The sequence below is a fragment of the Helianthus annuus genome, chromosome 17 (assembly GCF_002127325.2).
Source record: "Helianthus annuus cultivar XRQ/B chromosome 17, HanXRQr2.0-SUNRISE, whole genome shotgun sequence".
NCBI classification, from domain to species: Eukaryota; Viridiplantae; Streptophyta; class Magnoliopsida; order Asterales; family Asteraceae; genus Helianthus; species Helianthus annuus.
Window position 1 is genome coordinate 6,664,211 of NC_035449.2, and position 17,533 is coordinate 6,681,743.

At 36.4% G+C, this 17,533-nt stretch overlaps 3 protein-coding genes across 3 annotated transcripts; all 3 read left to right on the forward strand.

The window, feature by feature from the left end:
* The first annotated feature begins 2,163 nt into the window (after positions 1-2,163).
* On the forward strand, positions 2,164-2,725 carry LOC110921672 (probable steroid-binding protein 3). Its single transcript, XM_022166016.2, has one exon. It carries the CDS (start codon positions 2,260-2,262, stop codon positions 2,560-2,562), a length of 303 nt encoding a protein of 100 aa, XP_022021708.1. The 5' UTR covers positions 2,164-2,259; the 3' UTR covers positions 2,563-2,725.
* Positions 2,726-6,667: 3,942 nt separating this feature from the next.
* Positions 6,668-10,005, forward strand: LOC110922032. Its single transcript, XM_022166359.2, has 4 exons — positions 6,668-7,000; positions 8,248-8,344; positions 8,647-8,706; positions 9,679-10,005. The coding sequence occupies exons 1-4, from the start codon at positions 6,747-6,749 to the stop codon at positions 9,757-9,759; spliced, it is 492 nt and encodes a 163-aa protein (XP_022022051.1). The 5' UTR covers positions 6,668-6,746; the 3' UTR covers positions 9,760-10,005.
* Positions 10,006-11,933: 1,928 nt separating this feature from the next.
* On the forward strand, positions 11,934-15,350 carry LOC110926309 (ubiquitin C-terminal hydrolase 22). Its single transcript, XM_022170059.2, has 3 exons — positions 11,934-12,984; positions 14,102-14,220; positions 14,384-15,350. Exons 1-3 carry the CDS (start codon positions 12,176-12,178, stop codon positions 15,157-15,159), a joined length of 1,704 nt encoding a protein of 567 aa, XP_022025751.1. The 5' UTR covers positions 11,934-12,175; the 3' UTR covers positions 15,160-15,350.
* The last annotated feature ends 2,183 nt before the right edge of the window (positions 15,351-17,533 follow it).

Below are 17,533 nucleotides of genomic sequence, written 5' to 3' on the forward strand. Positions count from 1 at the left end.
CACTCTTAAGGACCTCCCCTTGTCTTTGAACTTTAAAGGGTTACCTTTTTGAGTTGATGATACATGTCAAATCTCAATATTCTAGTTATCTCATACTATCATCCATTCTTTTCCGATTATGTAGATCATAAATGACAACACTTCAATCCAACCACCTTACATTTTCAACAGGACATTGAACATGTTGGTGTTCACATGTATTGCCCTCCGCTAAGGTTGAGAACATCTATACGTTCTCTTGTTAATAACTTCGTGATTGTTGTTAGCGATATAATGCAACGTTGGAGCCTATAATGTCTGGTTGTGAGTCTTCCAAATTAAGTGAGGCAACACAAAAAAGATCGACATTAATCAATTTAGTATGGGTTTACACATTATCAAAATATACTAATACAAAGTCTTCTCCCTTCAACTGCTTAATACGCAATACATTTAAGCGTGGGGTTCTAGAGTGTACAGTAGTGTATTTGTGAATTAAGTGAACAAATCCTGGCTATTGATTTACATCATCAAATCGTAAAATACATTAGTGTATTTTCATCATCAAATCCTGGCCATTGATTTACATATGTGTATACACTTGTGTGTTGATAATCAAGGACTAGGATTAGTTTACTAGTGTTTACAATCAAGGGGTTGTTCACTAATGAACCTAACCCTAAACATTGTTGTGTTATTAATGTCATTATTATTATGTTAAAACCGGTCGTTAAATTATTAAGATGATAATCAAATGCCGATAATTTTTAACTTAACACAAGAGGTATTTGTTTAACCATTATAATTAAAGCAGTTTATGATGAAAAGATTGTTTTGTTAAGTGAATTTTATACACCTAACAATGAATTGTGTGGAATCAATGAAATTACTTATGATAAAAATATTATCTTCTTTTATCTTTAATTAATGTAATCATGTACCAATTACCATGTATTTTGTTTATTTCTTCATTTAGTATCGTAACTTTTTCATGGTTAGGGGGATGAGGCACCAATGCTCACCGTCGCCGGTTTTGTAGGTAGGGTGGGGGTTGTTGTTGCTGCAATATTAAGTCATAAGTGTGTGGGCCATGTGAGAGAGATAGAGAGAGTTGTGTGTATGGAGGGGGGAGGGGGGGGGGGTTTAAAATGGTGGGGTCTATGTTTGAGGGTGTTGGTGTCAGTAAATCAAATAAGAAAAAGTAGTGGTTGGTTTAAGTGAGTGACAGGACGGGATTGACGTGACTTATGATATGTGGTTTATGTGCCCCCCCCCCCTCCCCCCCCCCCCTTCTGAGCTTGGAGTTTGGCAACAGTTAGGTGTTCTACGACTTGAACAGAACCAACTTTCTGGCGAAATTCCAAGCGAACTCGGGAAATTACACGATTTGTTCAATCTCAATCTTAGCAACAATCTGTTAAGTGGACAAATCCTCAGAGTTTAAGCAACTTAAGTAAACATCTCAAGATGATGTTTGTGAAGAAGATGTACAGGTTATAGGATGTGAGGGGAATTGATCGAAATGTCCTCATGTGCAACGCATGTGTGGGCATTTAACTGAGTTTTTAGACCAAGTTAGTTGTAAAGGTTATATCATGTAGTAAAACATGAACATAAAAGTTGATTTTTGTTGATTTCATAATTCATAGTAAAAGGTACCAATCTTGTTTTGGTATAATATAAAGGTTGATTTTTATAATTTTATATTTAAAGAATAAGATACTAAAAAAAGGTAACCATGTCTAGAGGTGTACAAAAAAACTGGTTTTAGAATCGAAACCGGAAAAAAAACCGAAACTGGTTTTTTTTTAACCGGTTTTTTTTATAACCGGTTTTTTTAACCGGTTTTTTTTAACCGCTGGTTTTTATACCGGTTACTATTCTTGATTTCAAAAACCGGTTATTAACCGAACCGGTTATTAAAAAACCGGTTAAAACCGGAAAAAAACCGGTTTTTTTGGGAAAAACCGGTTAAAAACCGGTCCCAACCGGTTAAAAACCGGTCCCAACCGGTTATACCGGTTATTGTTTTGGACCTCAAAAACCGGTTAGTAACCGAAACCGGTTATTAAAAAAACCGGTTTTTATTTTGGGTGAAAAAAACGGTTTTTTTTTTAACCGGTTTTTTAAAAACCGATTAACCGATTTGTACACCTCCCATGTCACATCTACTTTTTATCCATAGAACCCTAAAACCACATCGATATAGTATTAAAAGACACGCACACACCACACCACACCACACGACTCAAACCCACCAACCAAAATCTTCAAAAACTAATGGAGCTAACACTTGATCAGCTGAAGCAATACGACGGCACAGATCCATCAAAACCCATCTACATCAGCGTCAAGGGTCGCATCTTCGACGTCAGCACCGGTAAGTCCTTCTACGGTCCCGGCGGCTCCTACGCCCTCTTCGCCGGCAAAGATGCGACCCGGGCCCTAGCCAAGATGAGCAAGAACGATGAAGATGTCATTGGATCGCTTGACGGACTCACCGAAAAGGAGCTGGGTGTTCTTGCTGATTGGGAAAAGAAATTCGAAGCTAAATACCCAATTGTCGGTTCTCTCTCTGCTTAATTCCATAACCTGTTTGTTTCCTATAAACAAACTACTTTATTATTGTTTGTCGTTTATAAATGTTATATGTAAAAGAAGTTGGATTGAACCCTGATTGATGATGTGTGTTTCTATCTCTCTCAGGGTTTGAATAAGAATTTGTGTGTTTTATCTGTTGGTGATTCATGTGATGTTTAAAATGTTTGTGTATGGATAGTAGGGGTGTAAACAAGTTCAAAGGCTCGGTTAAAAGCGCGTACGGGCCGAGCTTTAACGAGTCTGAAATAGAGCTCGTTTTATCGAGCCCGAGCTCGAGCCTGAAATACAAAGCAGAGCCTAAACGAGCCCAAACAAAAATTTATTTAGTTTATATATAATATAATAATAATAATGATAACATTGGCGAGCCGAGCTCGAGCCAAGCTTTGTCTCGTTTAAGCGATATTGAGGCGAGTTCGAGCCGAGTTTTTAGCTCGTCTGAGGTTGTTCTCAAATTAGTTCGAGCCGAGCCGAGCCGGCCGAGCTCGAGCTTTGGGTTTTACTCGCGAGCCGAGTTCGAGCTCAAATAAGCTCGAGCTTCATAAAAACATGACGAGCCGAGCTCGAGCCCAATCGAGCTCGGGCTCGGCCTGGCTCGTTTACACCCGGATAGACTTGCATACATTGTGTTTCTGGTATTGTCTATTTTTGCCTGTTTGATCTGACCCCTTGGACCCCGAATCGAATTGGTTGGTGTTGGATTTAAACGGAATGGTTTGGTTCGGTTCGGTTTATGGTTTGGGCATTTAATGGTTTAGTTTGGTTTGAAATTTAATACCAGCTGTTTAGATTAATATAAGAATGTGGTGTATGTAGTTATGATATGTATTATAATCATAATTTTTTTTTGTCATTTTGATGTTTTATTAGAGACTAATGATTAGAAAAAGATGTTTGGTTTGAATCGCAAAATCGTAAAAATTGTGAAACCGTCAACTTGGTTTCAGTGGCGAAGGTTGAAATTTTTTACGGGGGTCGAAAACGTATATACCAAAAAAAATCTATAGAATCGGGGGGTCGAAAACATATACACCCAAAAATTTCTAGACGAAAACTACATATATAACACTACTGGCCGAAAAGTTCGGGGGTCGGGCGTCCCTCTCGGCCCCTTCAAAGCATCGCCCCTGCTTGGTTTAATTTTTCATTTCTTGTAACTGTAGTTAGCGGAGCGGTTCGAAATAGAATTTTTGTCAAAAACGGACGAATTGGACTTTAAACACCCCTAGTTATAGCATGGGATAAATAACTAACAATACCCTCCTTGCCTCCACCAATTTTGTTTTGTTAATTTTATCAGAAATATTTGAATTTTTTTTTTGTAGTTTAAAATAATGGACTTTTAAAAGTCGGCCCTACTGATTTGGATTTTGAGAGTCATGTCCCCACTGAGTTTCCGTTCTAGCTTCGTCACTGGTTTTTATGGTCTTGATTTTCCATCAGGTTCTTTAGAGCTTGGGGTAAGGTGTAGAGGTGTTCGTTGTGATGGACCGACATTGCATGAATATCAAGATCAAAGAGCGGACCACGGGTCCGGACGTTTATCGGCTCATATAGAATTTCTCTGCCTTGAAAATGTTAAATTGGTTTAAACTTGAGAAGAGACTTTTGTAATGTTATTTAAGATATTGCAACTTTCAGAGGAAAGTGAAACTCGTGTTGGTTAAGGTTGACTCGAAAATGCCAGTCTGGCTGGTCTGGATCACTCTTTACTCTTATCTAAGAAAGAGCATTCGTAGTGGGGCTATTTATGTACTAAGCCACGTTGGTGTGAGAAGAACGCAGGAACCACTTCTATGTGCCGTTAAAAACCTCTCCCCCTCAGTCTCCTTGTCGTGTCTGCCAAGTTTGTCGACCACCCTTTCATCTATATTCCACCTAAGCATCCACCAACAAGGGCGGAGGCAATGTATAAGGAGGAGTAGCCTGGGCTACCCCTCAACTCCGTCTTCGTAGTGTAAAAATATCCTTCAACTCCGTTGTAGTGTAAAATTTGATCTTTTTTTTACAAAGGATACCCCTAATCTAAATTTGATCTTTTTATACAAAGAATACAAGTGTAATCACACAAATGTCTTTGTGATTTGGAAAGAAAAAGTTTTTTTTGGTATAACTTTAAAAGGTTACAAGTCCAGATTTAGTTGTTATGTAGTAACATTTTTGGGCTATAACAATAAGTTTCATTAGAAATCTGTAAATATATCATTTTGGCAAACCTCTTAAGACTAATTATGTGATTTTCTCAACATAATAATAATAAAAAAAAAAAAAAGAAAGAAACAAAAACCCCAATCTCCCACCCGTTTCTTATTCCTCGATAGGTTTGCTCGATCACCGGTTTCGTCACCCCCTGACTGTCGACGAGTGACGGCGACCCTACCCCCACCTCCTTGCCAGTAACTGGCCACTAGCGTAACCCCACGTAACATGCCGGTTTTGTTTTCTTATTCATCCTTATAGAAATGAAAGAATCCTCAACACTCTTTGCTCACTTAAACTACACATCTTTTGACGCTCTCTACTCTCACTCTATTTTCAGACGACCTTCGAATCTCCAACACATACAATACTTTGTTGATGGACTAACCGAGTTCAACTTTAAGTGAAGACAAAGCTTTGTGTTGGGAACATTGATGGAAACTCGATTCATTGGAAGATTTGTTGGTAGAAAACTCAAAATTATTAATGACAAGTTGTTGAATGCAATTCATTGGTCAATAAAATTATTAAGGTTTAACTAGGTTCCAAAAAAAATTCTAAATGGTGGAATTTCTCATTTTGCAGATCTAATAAAAATGAGGAATAATTTTCAGAGAATATAAGAACTTATTTACTATGTTTTTAAAACTACAAGTTATCAAGTATACAACCTTTTAAAAATTAGAGCTTAAAAGGGTTGTTTGACACACTTTTTTACATAAGAAACTCTAAAGAATATTTATAATATTTAGAGTTATGTTTTAGAGTTTGAGAGCATAAATAAATGAATAATATCTTAAGCAACTTTTTATTCAATAAGCTATCATCCACTTAAACTAATATGCTTATGTGATAAATGTGTAACTTTTAGAGTAATGTTTATAAGATTTATAGTTATGCTTTAGAGTTTGAGAACATAAATCATAGCCCGAATAAATGAATGATATCATTATAGTTATTCATTCTCATTAGAGTTGAATGCAATTTGCGTCTTTGATCAATTTGACTGCTGACATGACGAGTCCCCAAAATCATTTTTTAAACTCTTGAGTCCACGTATGGTAAAAAGCGTTGGCATCTGAGTCCCTTCACCCAACTTCTGTTAGCTTGACCAGCTTTGACCGTCAATGGTGAGGGTAAATTAGTAATTTTGCAATTAACTATGGGGGTAGAAAGGTCAATTGTCATTTACTTATTTCCAACCCCCTGTACGATTTTACTATTTGGCATTAGAATCCTCGTAAAAAGGCACCTGTAAATTACATCTTCTTCCTGCGTTGTTTTCTTCTACTTCGGATTACATTTACACTAGAATCCTTTCCTTCTTCAAAGTGGCTGTTTGACAACTTCTGAATGGTTAGGTGCTGAATCGGTAAGAGGTCTGAATCATTAAGAGTCAGTATAATACTTAACTGCTCAGAGGCAAATGTGTGACCAATTCAGATTATAGGTCTTAACCATTCAAAGACAGATGTGTGAACCATTTAGACATCTGCTCACGAAACAAACAGCCTGAACCATTAAGGGGCTGTTTGTTTACCTCTTAATGGGGCTCTTAATGGTTTAGACCTCTTACTGATTCAACACTTAATGGTTTAGACCTCTTACTGATTCAACACTTAATGGTTCAGACTGTTTATTTCATGAGCAAATGTCTAAATGGTTCAGAAATTTACCTCTGAATGGTTAAGCATATATACTGAGTCTGAATGGTTAAGACATATAATCTGAATTGGTTAGACATTTGCTTATGAACGGTTAAATATTATACTGACTCCTAATGATTCAAAACTCTTACTGGTTCAGCACTTAACTATTTAAAAGTTGTCAAACGGTCCCAAAGGTCTAAATATTAAACTAGTAAGATGTCTAAACAAAAAACTCCAAATTCCCAATCCACTGGAAGGGACAGCATAAATAAAAAAACACGCGGGAAAACCTAAGCTTCTAGGTTTTCATCACCATCAATGGCGCCGACGAAGCGTAAGAGTGACGACAAGCCAGAAACCGCTTCCGAGAACAACAAACCGACGAGAGTCACTCGAAGCTCTACGCGCCAAGCCACACAAGCGACCACGAAGCCGGTGGCTGAGCCCCCGGCGCCGAAGGCCAAAAAGGCTAAGCACAGCTCCAAACAGAAGCCGGAACCAAAACCTAAAACAACTGAAGCACCAGCGGCGAACGGCGGAGATGGTTCCAAAACGATCGTGATTGAGCACTGGTATGATTATCGTTGTTTCGTTTGGTTGTTACTTTTTAGGTTTTCAGTAAGATTAATTGAATAGGAGTTGTTTTGTGAGATCTAGATTGTTTTATTTAGGCTGTAGTGATGTGTATGTTTTGTAACCGCTTTTTTTTTTTTTTTTTTTTTTTTTTTTTTGAGAGCACAAAATAACAAAAAATCTGGCCTGAACTGGAAAAACACTGCTAAAAATGGTCTGAGATAACTAAGAATTTAAAGAGTGAGAAATGCCCGTGGCGACAAGGTCTAAAACCGAGATGCAAAGCGCGAAGGCGCACCGCTTTTGTACACGAGGCGCAAAGTGCTTGTTTAATTTTTTTTTTTTATATATTTCATAGGTTTTTTACAACCAAGCAGCCTGTTGTGCAACACCCTAATGCACATAAGTCAGCATGTACATGAGGCACGCACCTCACTTGTGCCAAAAAGACATTTTTGGTGCGCCTCAACTGCACCAAGAAGACATTTTTTGGTGCGCCTTAACCTATGCAGTGAATATCGGCGATATATCGGTCATATTGGTCCCTTAGTAAAATATCGGTACCGATATTATCGGTGATATTGACCGATAATATCACCGATATTTGACCGATATAACCGATATATCACCGATATTTAATCGATATAACCGATATCACTGATATATCACTGAATTATTGGTGTTAAGTTGCTATATATATAAATTCTGCATTATATTAAAATTACCGATATCTCACCGAGATAACCTATATTTCAAATATCATTCCTTGACTGATAGCCTATATTTTACTGCATTAACTGCATAGGCCTTAACTGTGTTTTTGTACAGACGTTGCATTAGCTACACAAAAGCAATGGGACCTGCGCTTGATGTCGCCTTGCACCTAAGTCCACCTTAGGCATGCCTTTTATATATCAAGCTTAAAATGACTTGAAACCAGTCTAAACCAGCCTGAAACAAGTCTAAAATAAATAAAAATGTCCTGAAATACGTGTCTGCCTTGTGCCTAGATGACAGACTCACCCTTTGCGCCTTGAGCTTTGAAATTTTCTTTGTTTAATTTTTTTAATCGATATCAAAATAAGCAAAAAGATCTTACTATGCAAGGGATGTGGTATAGTGCAAGACAAAAGGCTTTAAATAGCATGATTTAGCAGCAATCATGTCGGGCTGAATTGATGAACCCGAACACAACACATATATTTAATCTTTCTTTTTTTTTTTTTATATAATTTTTGTCTTTCAGCACACAATGCAAGCAATTTAAAATAAGGGCTGTTAAGGTGAAGGATGATTTAGAGAGTGCTGTATCTGGCATTAATGTGCTTGTCAACCCAGAAAAGGTACATATTTATATGTTTTAATTGGATCGATATATGTATTTTTTTTTATTTTACAACTTTTTTTTAGAAAAAGTACGTAAATACATAATTTCTTTCTACTGATGATGACTAATAGACTAAATTAATTTCTGTATCTGGCATTAATGTGCTTGTCAACCCAGAAAAGGTACATATTTATATGTTTTAATTGGATCGATATATGTATTTTTTTTTATTTTACAACTTTTTTTTAGAAAAAGTACGTAAATACATAATTTCTTTCTACTGATGATGACTAATAGACTAAATTAATTTCATTGCAGCCAAGAAGAGGATGCTTTGAAGTGCGTGAAGAAGGCGGGAAGAAGTTTGTCAGTCTTCTGGTAATCTCATCACCATATAAAAGCTTTTGCTTATTTAAAATTTAAAATTAGACTAAGGGGCTGTTTGTTTGCCTCTTAATGTGGCTCTTAATGGCTCAGACCTCTTACTGGTTCAGCACTTAATGGTTCAGACTGTTTGTTTCGCGAGCAGATGTCTGAATGGTTCAGACATGTGTCTCTGAATGGTTAAGCATTATAGTGAGTCTGAATGGTTAAGACCTCTAATCTGAATTGGTCAGACATTTGCCTCTGAATGGTTAAGCATTATACTGGCTCTTAATGGTTCAGACCTCTTACTGGTTTAGCACTTAATGGTGCAGACCTCTTACTGGTTTAGCACTTAACCATTCAGAAGTTGCCAAACAACCCCTAAGTCGTACAAGTGTACAACAAATATTATTTCATCATCAATAGAAAAGGTCACGTTTTCAGTATCACACATAATTGTCAATACATGTGGTAGTTTTGGCCTGTTTACTTAAGGAGTTGATTTGGGCGGTATTTTATCTCGAACGAGTCAATACATGTGGTAGTTTTGGCCCGTTTGCTTTAGAGGAATTGATCAAACGGGTTGAGAGTGGTCTCACACACACACAATGTTCTTAACAAGCTTTACATAATGATTCAGCTTAATAACGAATGTGTTAATTTGGGCTGCGTTGTTATCTCAAACGGGTCAAATCAAAATATTTAGCTGAAAGAGAATTGGTCAAACGAGTTGAAAGTTGTCTCGCACACAATCTCTTAAGTAGCTTTATAATGATCAAGATTAATAATATTGTTTTTGTATTTATAGTTATAACACGTGATTAATCTATTGAATTGTTTTAAAATCGGACAAAAGTGATTTAATATGCCCTATTTGTTCATTACACGGTCATTTGCATTTCAAAATGTTGATTATAACCCTGTTATATATTACACAGTTGTTGCAACATGGAAAAGTAAGGTTACCTTGTTTGTTATGTACAGGATATGAAACGACCATTTGGACCGATGAAGGCGTTGGACATGGATGCTGTCATATCTGACATCATTGACCAGATCAAATGATCTAACAAGTCAACCATGCATGTATCCTGTATGATCTGTTGTAGCTGCAACTAATGGGTCTATTTTGATCTATGTTTTTTTGGGAAACAAGGAAACCTTCTTTTGTAACCAATTGGGAGTGTCTTCTAGGTGTAATCAATGCTTGTTAGCCACTGTGATTACCTTGTGTTGTAAGTTTCTACAAATTGGATTGCTGCAGTTGAAATTTGTGTCTTGTGATGCCAGAACTTTTCTTCTTTTGTTTTATAACGCATCGCGTATCAGATTTTTGGATCAAATGCATCGAAGCGTATCACGCAATTTAAAACCAAGAAGAGGGGCCAGGAGTAATGTTTAACTAAACCACTTTTCTTAATACAACGTTGAGTAAATTGCCAAAATCATCCCTGAGGTTTTGGCATATTTGTCATTTTCATCCAAAACAATTTTTTTTTGTACCATATAGTCATTTACTTTTGAGATTTTTTGTCATTTTCATCCAAATGTCTAATTTGCTTTATTTTTTCTATCAAACATTTGGATGAAAATGACAAAAAGTCTCAAATCTCAGGGACGATTTTGGCAAAAAAGTCAGACGTTTGGATGAAAATGACAAAAAAATCCCGAAAGTGAAGGGATATTTGGTACAAAAAAGTTGTTTTGGATGAAAATGACAAACATGCCTAAACCTTAGGGACGATTTTGGCAATTTACTCTACAATGTTTTTGTCATCAAATTACTGAGTTTGTCTATTATCACTCAATATGGATGAACATTATAATCGATGTGGGACCATTAATCATAGTTAAGTCATAATCAACATTATTAAAGTAAGCTATGGAATTTCTTTAACACCTTGTGAAGTCCTCTTAATTATTTGATCATTATTTTCAATAGTACATGTTTATCTCTTATGCTTGTTTATCAATCTCACATGTATTAACATTCACATTAGATGGTTTTAGTATAAACATGCCACTGAACATAATATCTTTTTTTGAACGGCTTATATTATTCCTTTACACCCATAATTCTAAATTATCCCCCTTTGCCCAAGTTTGAACCCGAGACCTCCTCTTAAGAAGTATGTGCCTCTACCAAGTGGGCTAACCCACATTGGTGCGACTGGACACAATATAGGACCATAAACCATTTGTCATTCACTCAACATATCATGTTAAAACAAAATAACGTTTAATAAACAGTTGCTTTATAACTATAATCTCCTTGATACTGTCATAACACTAACATTTTAGATTAAGTTATCACATTTAGGCGAATTTATATCGTTTGTTTTCTCAACATGAGAGTTACTAACATAAGTAAAAGTAGCGGATCTAGAAGAAACATTCAGGGGTATCCCAAAATAAAATTCAGTGTATGTTGTGACGGATTTAGAAAAAAAATCAATATATATATATTGACAGATCTACATGTTTTTGTACTTCGCCAAGATAGTTAATGGGGTATCTCGGGCACCCCCTTAACCCCCTAGATCAGCCCCTGATAAGCAATGTTTCGTCTCAAATATCACCAACACATTTTAGATACAATGTTTTTGGATGAGAGGAAAACTGTACAGTCATGTGTGTTCTGTGTTCTGATGGGAACAATCTTGTAAAGTTTCCGTTTGTAGAATCGAAAATAAATCCGCAAGCTTCTAGCATGCAAGACGAACACTATAGGTTGTTACAAGACTCACTATCTTACTTAATTTTTTTTTGTTTTAAATTGATTCGCTTATTCATTCGGTAACTAACTACCAAAACAATATATTACAAACAGAAACAGCAGGTAAACGACAACAAGTTGCGTCACAATCCTATTTTGAATTGTAAAACCGATCCTACTAAAGACAAAGCAACTCTTAAGAGTCGAGAAATTACTATTCACGACTCGCTGGACCGAACTGTTAACTTTTACTACACTTTCTTTATTCCTAATTACAAAAGATACGGTTGAAGAATAGAGCACTTGATTAAGCAACACAATTAGTGGGATCACCACCAATATAAAACTCCCACGCAACTTACACATGAGGTCCACATACACCAGAGCACAATAATTTCACATCAACGGTCAAGATCCAATCTCAAGTGGGCTCACTAACATGATCATCCATCCAACGGCCCAGATTAATGCGCGTAATTAACGAGAAGAAAGTAGAAGAACATACAATACAACATATAGTCGGTCTTCTTCTCCACTCCCTGCTAAAAAGCGCCTCCTCAAACCCCTTTCTATCTTTATAACTAATATTATTAATAATATTCTGTTTCTTGATTCATTCAAACTCTATCCAAAATCCCCAATTTATCTTCAGTTTTAATCAAATCTTGATTCTTTTTTGTTTGTTTCAGATCAAGTTTTGATTTTTATCAATTTTTATCAATTTTTTGTTAATTTTTATTAATTTTTATAACTTTCCCACCAAAAATGTCAACAGCCCTGAATCCCTGCAACCATCTTTTGGATTACAAGAAAAGATACGGGTTAAAAGGGTTCAACTTGATCCAAAAATGGGTCAAAACAAGCCCATATGGAAAAACCCATATGGGAAAATCAAAATCTGAGATACCCAGATGCAGTTTTTGTTGTGGGTATGAGGGTAGATTGTACATCTGTTTGATCTGTTCATCAATGTCTTGTTCTTTACCATCTGGGTCAAATCATGCCCTTTTGCATATGCAAACTCAGATTGGTCATGAGATTGCTGTAGATGTTCAAAGATCTGAGCTTTATTGTTTTGCTTGTGATGATCAGGTGTATGATCCTGATTTTGATAGGGCTGTGATTTGTGAGCAGATTGTGGGTAATCTTGATGGGGTTAGATCTGGTAATAATAATAATAAGAGGAAAAGATTAGGGTTTGAGGGTGGGTTGAATTTGAATTTGAATTTGAATTTGAATTTGAATTTGAGTTTGGATTTGAAGGATTTGAAAAGGGTTGTTGGTGTTAGTGGTGGAGAATGGGATCATGGAAGGAGGATATCGAAATCGTGTTTTCCGGTTGGGTTAAGAGGGTTGAACAATTTGGGCAACACTTGTTTTATGAATTCTGTGTTGCAGGCATTGCTTCATGCTCCTCCTGTTAGGAATTATTTTCTTAGTGGTAGGCATGATCGCGATTTGTGCCGGAAAACGTCTTCGGATCGGTTTTGTTTGTCGTGTGACATTGATGTGATCTTTTCGGCAGTGTTTTCGGGTGATCGGGCGCCTTATAGCCCGGCTCAGTTTCTATACAGGTATTTGCCATTTTATTGTTGCTATATGTTTTATGAATTATTAATTATCCAATTGGAATTTGCTATTTAATTGCTGTTCTTGATCGCATTTCCGTACTTGCATGATTTTATTTGATCGGTATTCACTCATTGTTGTAAAAATCGCACTAGCCGTCGATTAGTCGTTGATTAATCGCTAGTCCCGGGTTCACCGAGTAATTTGCATCTAATCGGCCAAAAATCGCTTGCAGTCTAGCGATTCCGGCCAAAACTTGTAAATTCTGGCAATTAATCCTATCTACTTCAAAATATGGGCCGAAGACGGTGTTAAAACATGTCTATTTAGAAAAAGAGTAAATTACAAAAATCGTCCTTTATGTATGTCACTTATTGCAAACTGTGTCCTTTGTCTTCAATAATTACAGAAAACGTACTCGATGTTTGCGAATCCTTGCAAGTTATGTCCTTTAGCCCTAACTCAGTTTTTGTGGTTAAATCTGACCAAATGGACCCCACATGAGGGTATTTTCGTGGTTAAATCTGACCAAATGGACCTCACATGAGAGTAAAATGACCAAAATACCCTCATGTGGGGTCCATTTGGTCAGATTTAACCACAAAAAATTAACTGAGTCTAAAGGACATAACTTGCAAGGGTTTGCAAACATCGAGTACGTTTTCTGTAATTATTGAAGATAAAGGACACAGTTTGCAATAAATGACATACATAAAGAACGATTTTTGTAATTTACTCTTAGAAAAATTACATATAACAATGTGTGTCTATGCATATAAAATTGAAAATTACATATAAAATCCCAATCCGATTAATCCCGATTAAACGCTAGTCAGTAGCCCACCGGCTGACTAGCGCCTAGCAATTCTTACAACACTGGTATTCAGTAGTAAGTAACGTTTGCAAGTGATAGATCGGATACAAAGTGTCAAGTATTTACTTTTGGTTGTATTGTATGACTTTGAATGAATTTTGACGTTGCTTCAGTCGTTAAAAGTCAACAAGAGATTATTTGACTTTCGAGATCAAATGGATTAGCTTAATATGACTTTCGTTTACGAATATAATACATCAATATATCGATTAATATGTTAATTAATCGAATCAATGTTTTTGTTGCAGTTGGTGGCGGCTTTCAGAAAATCTTGCGTGTTATGAACAACAAGATGCTCATGAATTCTTTATGTCGGTTCTTGATCGGATCCACGAGAAAGAAGGGAAAACAAAAGGCACAAATAAAGGTAATTTTGATGCCATTATACGGTCGTAACTCGTATGTATGTATTCGAATTGTTTCATGTTGCTGGCAAAACGACCAGTCTTTCGAATACAAAAATGTCGAATTTTTTCGCTTTTTGGAGGGTCAAATTACTGATAAAAGAAAAGCGTTTTGTTCTTACACAGATACCGGAGATTGCCATTGTGTAGTTCATAGAGCGTTTTCGGGCTTATTAAGATCAGACGTTACTTGCACGACTTGCGGTTTCACTTCCACAACTTACGATCCTTGTGTCGATATCTCTCTCGATTTCAACACGAGCGTTGACCGTATCGCACCTAACAAACCCCAAAAGTCAACCGATTTAGGGATAACGACTCTCGCTAGCTGCTTAGACCTCTTCACAAGACCGGAAAAACTCGGGTCCGACCAGAAATTATACTGCGAAAATTGTCGAGAACGACACGAATCCGTGAAGCAAATGTCGATCAAAAAACTCCCGTTGGTGTTATGTTTACACGTGAAGCGATTCGAACACTCGTTGGTTAGAAAAGCGTCGCGAAAAATCGACCGGCATTTGCAGTTCCCGTTTTCGTTGGACATGACACCTTACGTTTCATCGTCAATCGTGCGAAAAAGATTCGGGAACAGAATCTTTGCGTTCGATGGCGATGAATCGGAGATATCAACAAATTTCGAGGTTTTTGCGGTGATTACTCATTCGGGTATGCTTGAATCCGGGCATTACATGACGTATTTGCGGTTAAACGAGCAGTGGTACAAGTGTGATGACGCTTGGATCACCGAAGTCGACGATGAGGTGGTGAGAGCATCACAGATTTACTTGGTGTTTTATGTTCAAAAACCGAACTCGGGCCACAAATCCGGTGAGGATGGCGGGTGTCATCTCCGGTCTTCTCCCTCAGGCGACTCGTTTGTGACGATTGCTGGTTGTTGCTGAAATTATGGATGTTTGTTTGGTGCAAAATAAGGTCCATTGAGGAAGTTTATTAATGGGTTTTTGGCTGTTGACCTTCCTGTTTGTACAGTAAAATTCTTTTGTTCAAAACCCAGAGGACTTGCTGTTTTTATTTGCATTTCTTCCAAATTGATAATATTTATTAAATTTTAATCAGATTTTATTATAACAAATGTGTCTTTTTTACAAGGTCATGCTTTTATAAAATGCAACTAGTTGTTGAATGTTATTTTGGTATGGAAAATTGGAAAATAATAATCTTATCTTTCTGAAATTGGCCGATAATAATCCCAAGTTAGTTATTAGCCAATAACAATCTGACCTCGTCCATTTTTTTTTAAAATAGTCCGCCGTTAAAATAGCTTAACGGAGTTAAGTTTTTTTCCAAATTACAAACTGATGTTTTAGAGCTTTTGAACAGAACGAGGGTACGAGTCAATTGATGTAAAACTTATCTCGAAATACTGCCCCCAACCCACGAAAACGGTGCTTCAATTCGGGTGTTTAACTTCCAATTAACAAAATTCTAGCCATTTCGAACACAATTTCGAGGTAAGTTTATATCAATCGGCTTGTATCCTCGTTCTGATCAAAAGCCCTAAAACATCGGTTTGTAATTCGGAAAAAAACTTAACTCCGTTAAGCTTATTTTAACGGCGGTCTATTTTACAAAAAAAATTGGACGAGGTCGGATTATTATTGGCTAATAACTGACTTGGTATTATTATCGGCCAACTTCAGAAAGGTGGGACTATTATTTTCCAATTTGCCTTTTTGGTATTTATAAAAGTCATTGAATTTGATATGTATTTAAGGTCAATAGAATCAATTTCTAAGTAATGAGTTACAAAAACCACATAACACAATTACACAATTGTACAAAACTAGTGGGTTACACCTGCGCTTCGCGACGAGGCGACTCGATTTTTAATAAATTTTAAATAAAAAGGTAGACACAGTGGTATTAAATAAAAAAGTAGATGCAATGGTAAAAATAACGTTAATGGTGGGAATCCAGTCGATTTTGGTTCGGTTCATTATGGTATCGATATGGTACCGACCCGATATTTAATAAATTTTAAATAAAAAAGTAGACATTGTGGTATTAAATAAAAAAGTAGACGCAATGGTAAAAATAACGTTAATGGTGCGAATCCAATCGATTTTGGTTCGGTTCATTATGGTATCGATATGGTACCGACACTTGATATAGCAACAGGAAGAGACAACTTAAATAATAAAGTCGCCATTTAAACTGCTTAAACCAGAGCAAATCGGTTTAGCAATCCATTCGAGGGTTTGAAACTTGAAACTAGCGAACCTATAGTACTTGTTCATATTTTCTATTTAGGAACATATGGTCATGTATATCTATTACTACTGTATATTAATAAACGAATTTAAATAAATAGTGATTTTAATATTATAATAATATACAGTTTTTTTAATACTTTTATTATTTTAATATTATAATAATAGTTATTTTCTTTACTTTTTTACTTTAATTCTTTTTTTAATATCAGGGGTTGGGATAAGCTTGGTGTCAACCGGTATCGAACCAGTACTGGTATCGAAAATACCGGTACGGTCCTGTTCGGTATCAGTACATGAAGGTAAAAACCGGCACTAATACAGAAAACGCCAAAAGTTGGTGCCGAATTGATATTGGAAATCTTTTGGTTCGGGAAATTCAATGTTGCTACCCGGTACCATTTGCTCATCCTGATCACGGTTACCGTACGAACAACGGTATCGTACAATTTTTTTTTGTTGATTTTTTTTAACTTTTAGTTTTTTTCTTTTTTTAGTTTCACGGGTAGGGATGAGCTCGGTGCCAACCGATACATAATTGGTACTGATACCGAAAATACCGGTTACGAGTTCGGTATATGAAGGTAAAAATCTGTAGTGAACCGGTACCAGGAATGCCAAAAGTCGGTGCCGAATTGATATTGGAAATCTTTTGGTTCGGCAAATTTGGTAACGGTACCCAGAACAATTTGCTGAACAATTTGCTAACCTCTGACCACGGGTTTCATACGAACAACATCGTTACCATACAACTTTTTTGGTTGATTTTCTTTCGGTTATCTTTTAGTGTTTTTTTCTACATTTTCTTTTTATTCTTGTCAGCAGTTCCGTTCGCAACACGCTCGTAGTGATTTCAAAACACATGTAAACACAGACTAAATAACAAAAGAAATTCACCACGACGCGACGAACTGCTTTAAACCTAATTTTATTCATTATTGAAAGAATAATAGAAAAACCAGTTCAAGCTAGCCAAATTGTCAAGAAACAAAAACTAGATGATCCGACCAACTCACCCAACCCAGCTGGTTTTGGTCGTTTCCCA

What these genes read in the sequence shown, in the direction of transcription:
- LOC110922032 (XM_022166359.2), top strand. Translation starts at nt 6,747, where the DNA reads ATGGCGCCGACGAAGCGTAAGAGTGACGACAAGCCAGAAACCGCTTCC. An exon ending in ACGATCGTGATTGAGCACTG is followed by an intron (nt 7,001 to 8,247) that starts GTATGATTATCG and finishes TTTGTCTTTCAG; the next exon opens with CACACAATGCAAGCAATTTA. An exon ending in TGCTTGTCAACCCAGAAAAG is followed by an intron (nt 8,345 to 8,646) that starts GTACATATTTAT and finishes ATTTCATTGCAG; the next exon opens with CCAAGAAGAGGATGCTTTGA.
- LOC110921672 (XM_022166016.2), top strand. Translation starts at nt 2,260, where the DNA reads ATGGAGCTAACACTTGATCAGCTGAAGCAATACGACGGCACAGATCCA.
- LOC110926309 (XM_022170059.2), top strand. Translation starts at nt 12,176, where the DNA reads ATGTCAACAGCCCTGAATCCCTGCAACCATCTTTTGGATTACAAGAAA. An exon ending in CCGGCTCAGTTTCTATACAG is followed by an intron (nt 12,985 to 14,101) that starts GTATTTGCCATT and finishes TTTTTGTTGCAG; the next exon opens with TTGGTGGCGGCTTTCAGAAA. An exon ending in AACAAAAGGCACAAATAAAG is followed by an intron (nt 14,221 to 14,383) that starts GTAATTTTGATG and finishes GTTCTTACACAG; the next exon opens with ATACCGGAGATTGCCATTGT.